The sequence below is a fragment of the Euprymna scolopes genome, chromosome 32, assembly GCF_053919585.1.
Source record: "Euprymna scolopes isolate OS-2025 chromosome 32, ASM5391958v1, whole genome shotgun sequence".
Lineage (NCBI taxonomy): Eukaryota > Metazoa > Mollusca > Cephalopoda > Sepiida > Sepiolidae > Euprymna > Euprymna scolopes.
The window spans coordinates 52,684,656-52,697,155 of record NC_136513.1 but is presented as its reverse complement, the minus strand read 5'-3'; the positions used below and the strand labels follow the sequence as shown (position 1 = coordinate 52,697,155).

At 36.4% G+C, this 12,500-nt stretch overlaps 1 protein-coding gene across 1 annotated transcript in view; it reads right to left on the bottom strand.

Moving 5' to 3' along the window:
• LOC145256356 (dihydroxyacetone phosphate acyltransferase-like) overlaps nucleotides 1–9,383 on the bottom strand; it is a 79,743-nt gene extending 70,360 nt beyond the window's left edge. Inside the window, exon 1 of the mRNA XM_080115175.1 lies at nucleotides 8,805–9,383. Within this exon, the coding sequence (XP_079971301.1) occupies nucleotides 8,805–8,850 (46 nt within the window). The 5' untranslated portion in view covers nucleotides 8,851–9,383. The remainder of the gene's footprint in view (nucleotides 1–8,804) is intronic.
• Nucleotides 9,384–12,500: the final 3,117 nt, after the last annotated feature.

Genomic DNA, 12,500 nt, shown 5'->3' with positions numbered 1-12,500 from the left:
GGTATACTTAATATCTGCAATTCTTATATGCTCGTATCTACTAAAAATATGCCCATCTTATTATCTATATCTAATCACTTATACTGGATTTTCGATAGCTCATATCTTACTTTCAGTTATCTTTGTACTGAAAATTACTTTAATCTTAGTTATATCACTACTAAGACATTTTCTGAATAGATACATAATTTTCCCGATCAACTCAAATATCCAGTGATTGTACATCTAATTCTTATTTTAATTCCTAATATTATGTTGAACTCTACTTTAACATTTTAATCTATTCTCGAGCTAATATGAACAACACTTTATAATACTCTATTCAACTACTTTTAAAACAAAATTAGATAGGTGCGGTTACAGTATCAGGAACCCACTTGAGATGCTTTGTGCCTGGCCTAAATTCCTGACTAGAACAATGAACAACAACTCCTTATGTACTAATGGTTTCTCTCAAAACTGTACAAATACTGCTTGCTTGCTATGTATATCCAATTATAATGAATAAATACTTTACCTCCAAGACGACTGCCTTTGTCTCTTTTGCATGTTAAACATAATTCCAATTTTTTTTTTTTTTACTCCTAAACTCTACCCAAAACTCTATATCCTAATATGTAATTATACTGTATTCTGTAAGTTAAAATCCTCTCTCCTGAAAACTAACCAATTGCTCTACTTCCCAAGCTGCCATTAAATCTCATACATTGCACATACTTTAGGAGAAGGGTTTAGCTCTCAACCCTAAACCTTAACAGACTGACTTTTTCGAAATCGATAAACACATTAACATCTAAAGATTTCTACTGCTAAGGTATGCATTAGAGTATATTCTTATCCCATAGCTAAGCTATAAAGTAGATACTTACTAGCCATAGTCTTGTACTTAAATTTAAAGTGATCTCAATTAAATAGCAACTTTTCATCTCTCTTTCCCTTAGATAGGAAATAGTATTACAATACAAAAACCTGAACTGATACTCTTTGTTATGCAAAATACAATTTCCGGATTTTAAACGAAAGGCGGTTATCTCCCTTCGTTAGAAATCAAACCATAAGAAACATCTACAATTTCATATATTGCGTATCTACTGAAAATATGCCTTTATATCTATTTATACTTAATTATACTTACAGAATACGCCATATACTTTATTTTCTAGTTATACCTGTACTAAATTGTACTTCAAATCATAAATATGTTGTTACTTGTATCTATATCTTATCCTCCTGTCATCTTAAATATTCAGAGTTTGAGCACCAAATTCTATTTTAATTCCTAATATCAAGTTACTCATACTTAAACATGTTATCCTATTCGTAAGCTAACATATGAACTATACCTTAACCATATATTAACTCCTCCATCTCAAACCAACCTGTTGCAAATTTTGTTGCTTCCACTGCACAAATTCTTACTTATCCCCTCTTCCAGTAACAATGAAATGGAAAGCATAGTAATGTCCTTTTTAATCACTGAGGAGTGTAACTTTCCAGTAGATATATAACCTACTAAATAATCCATTAACATTAACTACCCATGTAGGTCGCAGAAATACCTGGTTTAGGACCCAGGCGCGGGACAAACCCTCTTGGTACTGATGGACTGTAGATCTTCCCAGGTCATCTGTCTAGGAGAAGGAAAACTCTGAAGCTAAACCTAGGAGAGGGAGACCTCTTCAGTCCTGGACGACAGCCTTCTTAGAGTTGGTGACTCAAACAAATTACCGGTTTGCAAACCTAAACTGCTTAAAGAGTAGATAGGCTCTGTCTATCACTTGGCTTTTATACTCCTTCTTTGCCTATTAGACAAGCGCAGAGGTGCTATCACAGGGACTGAACAGAAACACCCAGTGGTCAATCTTGTTTCCTGACTAGGGCAATGAACGCCGTTTTCCCCACACCTGCCACATCCCATCCCCCTAAACTGTGGGAGTGCTTCAGTGCCATATATGCCAGTGCAATTGGATTGGTTTGAGGGTACTGGATTGACACTTCCTGGCTGCTGTTTCCGACTGATAGTACAGGCACCCTAACTCTTTGGTAGCGCTTAGAGTGGCTGCTCCATCAACAGTTGTATAATATCAGGATGACTGTAGTGCCATGTCACGCATGGAAAGGGACACTGCACTCATCTGTGGTGGGTTTTCCCAAGGCCACAATCCTGTAGGTGAAGAGTCAGCTGATGATCTACTTGTGTTGCTGTATGGTATACTGCACAAGCACTTGTCCAGCACTCCTCACTCACCCTAACTAACTTAAATAAAATAAAATTACAGTTCAATCAAAAATTACGATTAAACTAGGCTTAAACTCAAGCAAAAACCTCCATTTGAGGCTTGCATTTACGAATATCGACGAGCTTAGAATTAATTTAGATGATGTTAAATCACTTCTATTAAACACCACGGAAATCTTAGCACTAAGTGAAACTAACCTACACTCCTTCATTCTCTCTAACCACTTAAACATGCCTGGTTATCTCCCACTCTGCCATAAGGACTCTGACAGACATATGCACGGACTTGGAGTCTATATTTAAAACATCCTCCCCTTGGCTAGAGAAAGAATACTTGAATTAGACGACCAGGCCTTTATGTGCTTTAGACTTAACATGCAACATAACATTAGCTACTTATATTTTCTCTACCGCTCCTCCTCGACCCAGGACTGTACCCTAATAAACAAAGTCTCTGACAGCATAGATATAGCATTCTCCTTTGATACTAGCGCACAAGTACATGTATTTGGTGACTTCAATGTCCACCACAGTAATTGGCTTGGATTCTCTACTTACACAGATGCAGCTGGTAGCATAGCATATAGCTTCTCTATATCTCATTCTCTATAACAGACGGTTACATTTCTGACACGTTTCTTAGACCAGCAAGATAAACATGCCTTACTTCTAGATTTCTGACCGCAGTTTTCAATGGTTGTGTAACGAATGCTCACAGCCCACTCGCGAATGCTGATCACGCTGTGATAATGGTAAAAATCCCCCTATATTCTCAACCAAAAACTGAAGAGCCATTGCCCAAAACAAAATAAAGAAACTGACTGGGAAGCCATCAGGGATCTCATTAGAGATGCGCCATGGGGAAAAGTCTCTTCCACTGAACAGTGTGCAAATGAGACAACTGAATGGTTCAAAATGGCAACTGAAACATGTTCCCACGCAATAATTCTATAGCAAGCCCCACTTTTCCCAAGAGTTTACTTCTACTTGTGCAGCTGACATTGCTCAAAAGCAGCATGCGTACCACAGATTTAAACAACATAAGTCCAGTTCAAACAGACAAAACAGAAATTTATAGAAGCTAGAAGTAATTGTAAAAGAGAAATAGTGACAGCCAAGAGAGAATATACTGAAACTATCAGAAAATGCATCGAAGCACAGAAATTAGGAACACGTGATTTTTTTAAAATCTACAACATTGTAGTAAATAATGGACAATCAACAATTCCCTCACTATCAAACAATCACGAGGTTGTTTGCACGGCAACCGAGAAGGCTAACATGCTTGCCAGTTGGTGCCTCAAACTCCACACTAGACCCAGCAAACCACTCCCTCCCTGACTTTCCTTTTTCACACTAGATGATCTGAAAATCACCCCTTCTCAGGTGCAGTACCTCGAAAGCAGGTGGACCCGATCTCATCCTGGCTGTGCTATTAAAAAAATGCTCCGCCAAGGTTGCTCCAGTTCTCTCCAAACTTTATAACAAATATCTTAACGAATCTTGCTTTCTTGATTGCTGAAAAACTGCTTCTGTGGTACCAGTTTTCAAGAATTCTGGCGAAAGAACTGACCCATTAAATTATTGCCCCATTAACCTTCTCCTGCTTTTTGCCAAAATATTTGAGTCCATAATTAATCAAACTCTAGTCCATCGTCTTAGAGATGCTAAACTTCTGACTGACCAACAATATGGATTTAGCAAGCTTGTTCTATAGCAGATATCCTAACTGTAATCTCTGAACGTATATACCAATCACTGGACAAAACAGAGGAGGGTAGAGCAGTAGCCCTAGATATATCTAAGGCTTTTGACAGGATATGGCATAATGGTCTTCTTAGGAAAATCAGATCATATGGTATCACTGGAAGAATACTTTACACAATTAAATCCTTCTTAAGAGAAGAATCCAGGTTGTCCTTGATGGTCATACATCTAAACAATATGATATAAATGCGCGAGTACCTCAGGGGGTCTATCCTTGGATCTTTATTATTCTTAATATTCATAAATGACCTCCCTGATAAAATTGTCTCTGAGATGGGTATATTTTTGCTGATGACACCATGCTCTATAACAGGCATGAGGTGAAAACAAATGAACACATATCTAAGGAAATGGCAGAAACACTAGAGGATGACCTCCAATCTGTAGTCGAATGGGGACATAAATGGATGGTCACATAATGTTGCCAAGAGTAAGCCTGTTTCCTTCAATAATTACAAGAAACTTTCTCTACCACCAATAGCAATGGCCAAAGACACATTACCTGAAAGTACTTCTTTTAAACTCATCGGCTCAGCCTTCATAGGGAACATGAGTTGGAACAGATACATTGAGAGCATAGCCAAGGCCACTGTGAAGAAGGTGGGCTCTCTCTACCATGCTAGAAAGCTACTTACGCCTGAAAGTATCCTGTACCTCTATAAAGCCACCATTCACTCATGTATGGAGTACTGTTGTCACATCTGCTACTGGTCTCTCACTCCTAGACAGAGTTCAAAAGAGAGTCGCCAACCTGATAGGTCCAGAACTTTCATCTAAGCTTCAGCTTCTGTCCCATCGAGGAAATGTTGCATTCCTCTGCCTGGTCTACAAGTATTTAATGGTGAATGCTCTGATGAACTACAAGCACTTGTATCCCCTCAATGTAAATATTCGCGACAAACAGCTAAATCCCACACCTACACAGTAGAGATCCCTAGGTGTAAGAAAGCCTTCTACTCCAATAGTTTCTTCTCCAGAACTGCTAGATTTTGGAACTCCCTTCCAGGATTCTGCTTTCCCAACTGTACTAACATGCAGAAGTTCAAGTGTAATGTGAACAGACATCTTGCTACTCATATCCATCATATTATCCCTACAACTTGTGTTATGTTCCCTTCACCTTGGGGTGACAATTGAATAAATAAATATATATATATATATGAAGGATTTTAATAGCACTGGGGGGAAATGCCATTATTGAAATTGAGGACATTTTTTTTTTTGACGTTTAATCGATAAGAAATACTACAAAGTCTGAAAATCTAATCTCCAAAAACCTGTATGTAGTTCAAAATTATTTGAACAGAATGAAGGGGGAAAAACGTATGAAAAAGGGGGATAAAAAGAATTAAATTAACGAAGATATCTTTCGGCCGATTCTTTTCAACTGTAACATTGGCGGGTTTAAGAGATAAAAAAAAAAAAAAAATAATATTGAGGTCTAAAGACCAAAATTAACGAATGAGGGAGTGAAATTAATAAATGAAGTTTGGAGAGACGGAGAAGCATTCTCAAACTACACCCGTAAGTTCTAGATTATGGGTGTGTTCTTTTTGCTTACACAGAGTTGGTTTTCGTAAAATATATATATATAGTCATCCACATAGTACTGTTTCATAGCTCATCAGTGCGGCTAAACAAGCCAGGATCGAAACCTGATCGCCCAAATGACAGTTGGAGCTTCTAACAGTTGCACTATACGGGCAAAGAATTAACAATGTTTTGACATTGTCAAAATACCTAAGCTCAATTTGTTTACACAAAGAGCATCGCTTCATACGCTAATCTCAACCTAAGATAGGGAGCATACACATATATATCCTCTATAATATAAAGCTGAATGTGTGTGTGTGTTTGGTCACGAATAGACTCCTATATGGTTGACTATTTTAAAAAACTGATTACATATAATGATAGATGTATCGAGACACAGGAATGGGTATGTTTGATCTGGCAGAACAGTGATTCATTAAAATTGTGGGGTCTGCGTTCGCACATGGTCCACAAAGTATGGAAATAAAAAATTAAAAAAAAAACGTTTACAAGTATTTTTGATATAGATGTAAATAAGAATACTTTGATAAGTATGTTTCAACTTAAATAGGGATGGTATAAAATTGTGGGGTCTGCGTTCACGCCTGGCCTCCATGGAATGGAAATAGGCACAAACTTTAATAAAGACTTTTCATATCTATCTGCGTAAGTATACTTTGATAATTATGTTTCAGTTTGAAGAAATATGGTATATAATAAAATTATAGGGTGTTCGTTCGCACCTGACCTCCCTAGAATGGAAATATGTCACAAAGTTTAACAAGGCTTTTTAATATAGATCCACAGAATATTGTGATAAGTGTTTCAGTGTGAACAGGTATGGTATAATAAATTATGGGGTTTATCTATTTTAGTTTTACTTTCATCATGTTTTGCTTTGGTTTTGATACCCCCAAATTCGAAGCTATCGCTTTACAACCCTTCCTTTTCATAACCTATCATACTTTCATAAATCAGAGTCCATTTTCTGTAGGCTGTTTTTGAACCCAGTCAACAACGGGTACTTTTGCTAGTATATATATATATATATATATATATATATATATATATATACAGGGTGTCCGTAAAGTTACTATACAGTCTCATTGTTTTATTGTATTATATTTGTAGTAATAGTTAATATTTATTTTTTTACAGGTTTATTTAATCAAGCATGCCACGCAAGCTAACTTTGGAAGAGCGCAAATTTATTTTGAAGCGATATTGGAAAACAGAAAACGCACAGGATGTAATTCGTGATTGGAATCATTATTTTAATACAGATCCTCCAACACGTTTGGCTATTTATAAACTTCGAGACAAATTTGATGATACTGGCTCAGTTGCCGATGCTCCGCGTTCTGGTCGGCCAAGTGTGCGCACTGAACAAAATTTGGCTACAGTTGCTGAGGCATATGGCAGAAGCCCAAAGAAATCACTTCGCCGTGCTAGTGCAGAAATTGGTATCAAACGAACCTCTCTACATAAAATACTCACGAAACTCCACATGAGACCATACATTCCGCGCCTAATTCACGGACTTCTTGAGGATGATCCTGATCGCAGGTCTCAGTTTTGCGAACAGATCGTCAGGATGTGTGAGGATAATCCCACTTTCTTGGACGAGATTGTGTGGACTGATGACGCCACATTCAAACTTTTGGGACACGTAAATCGTCACAACTGTGTTTATTGAAGTGACACAAATCCTCATTTTACGATCACGTCCCAATTGAACCAGCCTGGAATAACTATCTGGGCAGGAATATCGTCTGATAGAATTGTGGGTCCACAGTTCTTCGACGGAACTGTTACAGGAGAAAGGTACCTGGCAAACTGAGAAATTTCATCGTACCGGCATTGAGACAACGACCAGATTTCAATAACTTGTACTTCCAACAGGATGGAGCCCCACCCCATTATGCTGTCCGAAATTTACTGAATGAGACATTTCCTGATAAATGGATCGGCAGGCGAGGGCCCATTGAATTTCCTCCACGATCTCCAGACATAACGCCAATGGACTTCATTGTCTGGGGAGTCATCAAAGACTCTGTGTATTCGAGAAAGCCAAGAAGTGTTGAAGATCTTCGACAATTTGTTATTGATGCATTTGCCAACCTTAATCGTGACTTGTGCACCAAAGTTTGTCAGAGTGTGGTGTCACGTTGTCGAGAATGCATTGGAGCTGAAGGCCTCCAATTTGAATATTTGTCATAGAAATTGTTTGCCTTGATTGTTACAGTCTTTTCGGATGTAACACGTGTATTTTCTGAGATTTTTATAAACATAGATTTTTATAAACATAAAGGTGTTATTTCTTTTTATTTCTTTTGTTACAAATAAATATTTTAATACAATATCTTACTGTACTGTTAATATATTACAGGGTGTCTGTATAGTAACTTGTAAGACTGTATAGTAACTTTACGGACACCCTGTATATATATATATATATATATATATATATATATATAGGTGCTTTGCTTCTTATGTAATTTTGTATACCGCGCTATTTTCATTTTTTTCAAGTAAAATTCAAGTTTCAAGATATCTTTTTTATATTAAATTGTTAGGTGGAAGCACATAATAGTTACAAAACACCCCCTCCCCATGTTAAGAATAGCTTTCGAAATAACATTATTATTTCAGCGCGGTACCAAATATAACAAATAAACGTTACCAAAAGCAAGACAGGTTACTCTTTTACCAACAAGGATAAGTTTTGTTTTAACTTATTTTGAAGCGTTTATTTAGTTTGGGTCACCTTAGTTTGAAATAGAAATAGTGCAGAGTCTTGCGTAAGAATAAGAAAAAAAAATGAAAGGGCCACCTGGGGGGGGGGGTCGATAATCGCTCAGAAATTGAAAATTAAGCAAAATGCTGGTAGAAACACACCCAATAAATGTCGCCGGTAACATTTTGTTTTTGACCACTTTTTCGTTTTGTTACAAAAATGCCCTGAATTTGTTTTGTTTTTACAATGAATATGAAATTTACTTGATATCGATTCTTAAATATAACTGTCAGCTGATAAAATCAGTGTATATCGTCTAAATTAATAATAATAATCAAAATATAAGGGGGAAAAAATGAGGCAGTTGGTCTTCCATAGGAAAAAATATGTAACAAATATTTTTAAAAACAATAACGTGCAAACAAATGACTTCAAAGCCGGATGACGATTAAATTAGAATTAAAACTCTTTCTTTTTTTTCTTTTCTTTTTTAAGCTGTGATCATATTTTTCCAAAATGCATAATTACCTTTTCTGATCCATGAATTCCGAGATTGTTCCGCTATTGAATCCATTTTGTTGTTGTTTTTAAATATTTTTGGGGAGAACGTTTCAGAAGAAGGATGCCATTTCGTCAATCTCGGTAATGACGGAAAAAAAAAACGAGGGCCGCTTATGTCATTGCAATTTTAATGTTAAAACACGGATTTAAAATTTAACAGTAAAAATTTATTGGTTGACAGGAATTTTTAAAATATTAAAGTAGCAGTTTTAAATCAGTTCAAAATATTTTTTTGCGTTGAATTTATTATTTACACCAATATAAATAAACAGACATTAATAATAATCCCAAGTATGATAACTCTATAGTTTTCAAGGTGGATTACCTCCCTTATCCTTCTTCTCTATCTATTAATATAATATTGGTTTCAGAAGCCACATTCGCTTAAATGCGAGATGTACGGCCAGCAGTTATCTTTGGGTGAAGATTGTCTATGCTTGGCTAGAGTGTCCATTGGAAAAGAACAGGAGAGAGTGAGAGAAGATAGGTCTTTCTCTAATGCTCACCTGGTTCTCTCTGCTAACTGACCATAATTCTGAAAGGACTAAAAAAGTTCCTTAGAGGACAGATGAAATTAATGCGCCCTGCAAGCTGATTGGTCAGTGTGTGGCCAAATCACTTAGCATGGATATTGATTGGCAAGAGAAAATAAATCTTTATAACACTTTTGCTGCTAAGACAAAATTACATTTTTGATTTTCAGTTGGGACATGGGGAGAGTGCATAGCGAGGACAAACAAGCGCAATTTCAGGACCGAATTGAAATAAATGTATTTTATTTTATTTTTTTATTAATGCATGTTTTTTCTTTTTTTGTGAAAAAGTTATTTTTTAAATAAATCTAAGAAACTTATAATAACACAAAATAGTTTGTTTTATTTTACTTCCAGAAATGTTTTACAAAACTTTATGTTCATGTTTGATTAAAAATTTTAAAAAATGTCTATTTTGTGTAATTATAAGTTTCTTATATTTACGAAAAAAAAAAAACTTTCTCAAAAAAAAACAAAAAAAAACCCCCAAGCATTAATAAGTACTACACATATTAATAAATAATACACATATAAATAAATAACATGTTTATTTTCTATTCGATCCTGAAATTGCATTTGTCTGCCCCTACTATGCAATCTCCCTATGTCTCAACTGAAAACCAAAAAAGAGGTTCCATCCAAGTAGTGCACAAGTGTCACACTTTCACTTAGGGATGTTGGCAACCTTCACTTGGTCCATTCCTTAAGTAGTCAATGTCTTTCTAGAATGAATTCTAACTAGAAAGACATCAGGGAAACGAATGCCAACGATAATCATCTGATTCATTCGAAATAAATGATGCTCAACAACAACAACAACAGGGTGATGATGGTGGCTAAGTGGTTAACGACACTAACTGACAACCTGGGTGTGCCAAGTTCAAATCCTATTTGTTTCACAAAATCATTTTCATTTAGAATGTTGGCAACCTTCACGTGGTCCCTCCATGAGTATCAACAATAGCAAACCACCTATGCACAACAATAACAACTATGGCAAAAAAAAAAAACATTTCTTTTCTTCCTCCCTGTATTTTGTGTTTGATGGATTTTTCATGGGCAGAGTTTCTTTCCATCTGTAGTACACATTCCTGCAGCCAAACTTTTTGCTTCCAAACTCCGGGGCCCCCGCTTCCCTGACAATACTAACACGCAGAAATTCAAGTGTAATGTAAACAGACATTCCGCTGCCCAACTCCCTTAATAGTATCCCTTCAAATCTGGTCCCAAATAGTAGCCCCCTTACCACTAAGTGGCTCTGTGCCTTGTTTGGGGTGAAATGATAATAAAAAAAACAAGCAAAAAAACAACATGGTCGTTCACAAATCAAACATAAATCAATACTTGTCATAAACCATTCTATGAGTTATCAAACTTAGTCTAGTCCATTGATAAAATTTAGTACTCCCATAATATTCTTCATCATTTGACTGTTGTAGTCGTGAAGATGACTTTAGCTAGTATTGATGTATAATCTATTAATCCTTGCGTGTGCTGATACAATGGTGCAACTGCTCTCTGTATGGAAGTTCTGTCCTCAATTACGTGGCAAAGCTCTTCAGAGAGAATATGCATTTGTTTCATTTCGTATAGAACATTACAATTTCGTCAGTATGAGTTTTGCTAACTGATAACATGCTGGCTGACGACATCAATATTTTTGTTATATAAATGATAACTACCTGTGTGTGTGCTTGTAAGTCCAGCTAAAAGTCAAAAACTACAAAATAAAAACCCACAAAATTGGTATATTCTTGATCAGTGTTGCTCTGCATAAATAACACCATATCTATAATTTAAAAAAAATAGTATTAATTCTTTCGAGGTCAACTATGCTGGGCTTCGTCAGGGAAGGGGGGGGTCAGTTTTTCATCCATTTCTAATGTTATCTATTACGAGGGTCATTCCAAAGGTAATGCATCCTATTCTTTAACTAATAGAAAAGTTGAAGAGCTGTAAAGATAGGAGGAGTATTATTATAATGAGAGACCTTTCATGCTTTTTTTTTTTTTTTTTACATAGACGTCACCACTTATCAAGGCCGATAGGCCACTCAAGTATAAGGGTTAAAGAGTGTAGAGTAGTCAAAAGGACAATATAGTAATCGATAGTAATGGAAGTTCGGTAAATTTGTTAACTTAAGTGGAACGGTTCATCAGAAACTTGTTCACGTTGGACTTGAAGACAACCATATTATAGACAGCTGGAAAGCAGGAAAACGGAAGACAATTCCACAGGCGTGCAGTTCTAAGAAAGAAGCTTTGATCATGGAATCTATGTTTAGGTTTAGGCACAGATAAAGAGTGGGGGAAATTATTGATAATGTTTTCAGCTAGTCTAGTGTTTCTTGTGAAAGTTTGGCGAGGGGGACCATAGATTGAAGCTCAGTCGAACACTTTCCATGAAAATAATGATAAAGCAGAGACAAACTCGCAACATCTCTTCTGTGAGATAGAGGTTGCAGCGAAGAGAAAAGGACATCTCCCACCAGGCCACGAAGTCTATTTTGAACCCTATCAAGGCAGGACAAGTCTTTTCTAGCAGCTCCTGCCCATATGTGGCAACAGTATTCCATCCTTGGACGTATCTGGCTCTTATATAGATAGAGAATTGCATCAGCAGTGAGATATCTACTGGATCGATAGAAGGATCTGACCATTTTTCCAGCGCTCCATAATTTATTTTTCTATGTAGCATAGTAATCCCCTTTCTCAATGCACTTTTGCCAGCGATGGGTTGGTGGCTGCGCATGAGTAACCGGAGTGCACTTTGTCACTCACATCTTTGTCACTGAAATCAATGAATCCATTTTCTAACTGTGCTGACACCAACTGCATCAGCTTTGTAAACATTCAACAGATGCCGGTGAATGTTGATCGATTCAGTTTTTCTGCATGCAGGAATGCAATGATACATCTTTGCTTCTGATGCACATCCATGACAAGTGTTGCTTTCTTAGAGTCTCACAACACCAATATCTGCAACAGAGAGATGAAACTATTAATGCAGAAGTTAAGTCATCTTAACAATATAATTTGCAGGTGGAATAAAAAAAATAGGAGTCATTACCTTTGAAACGCCCCTTGTATATGACTTACATTAATATTATTTTCTGTAGAGAAGAATGGAC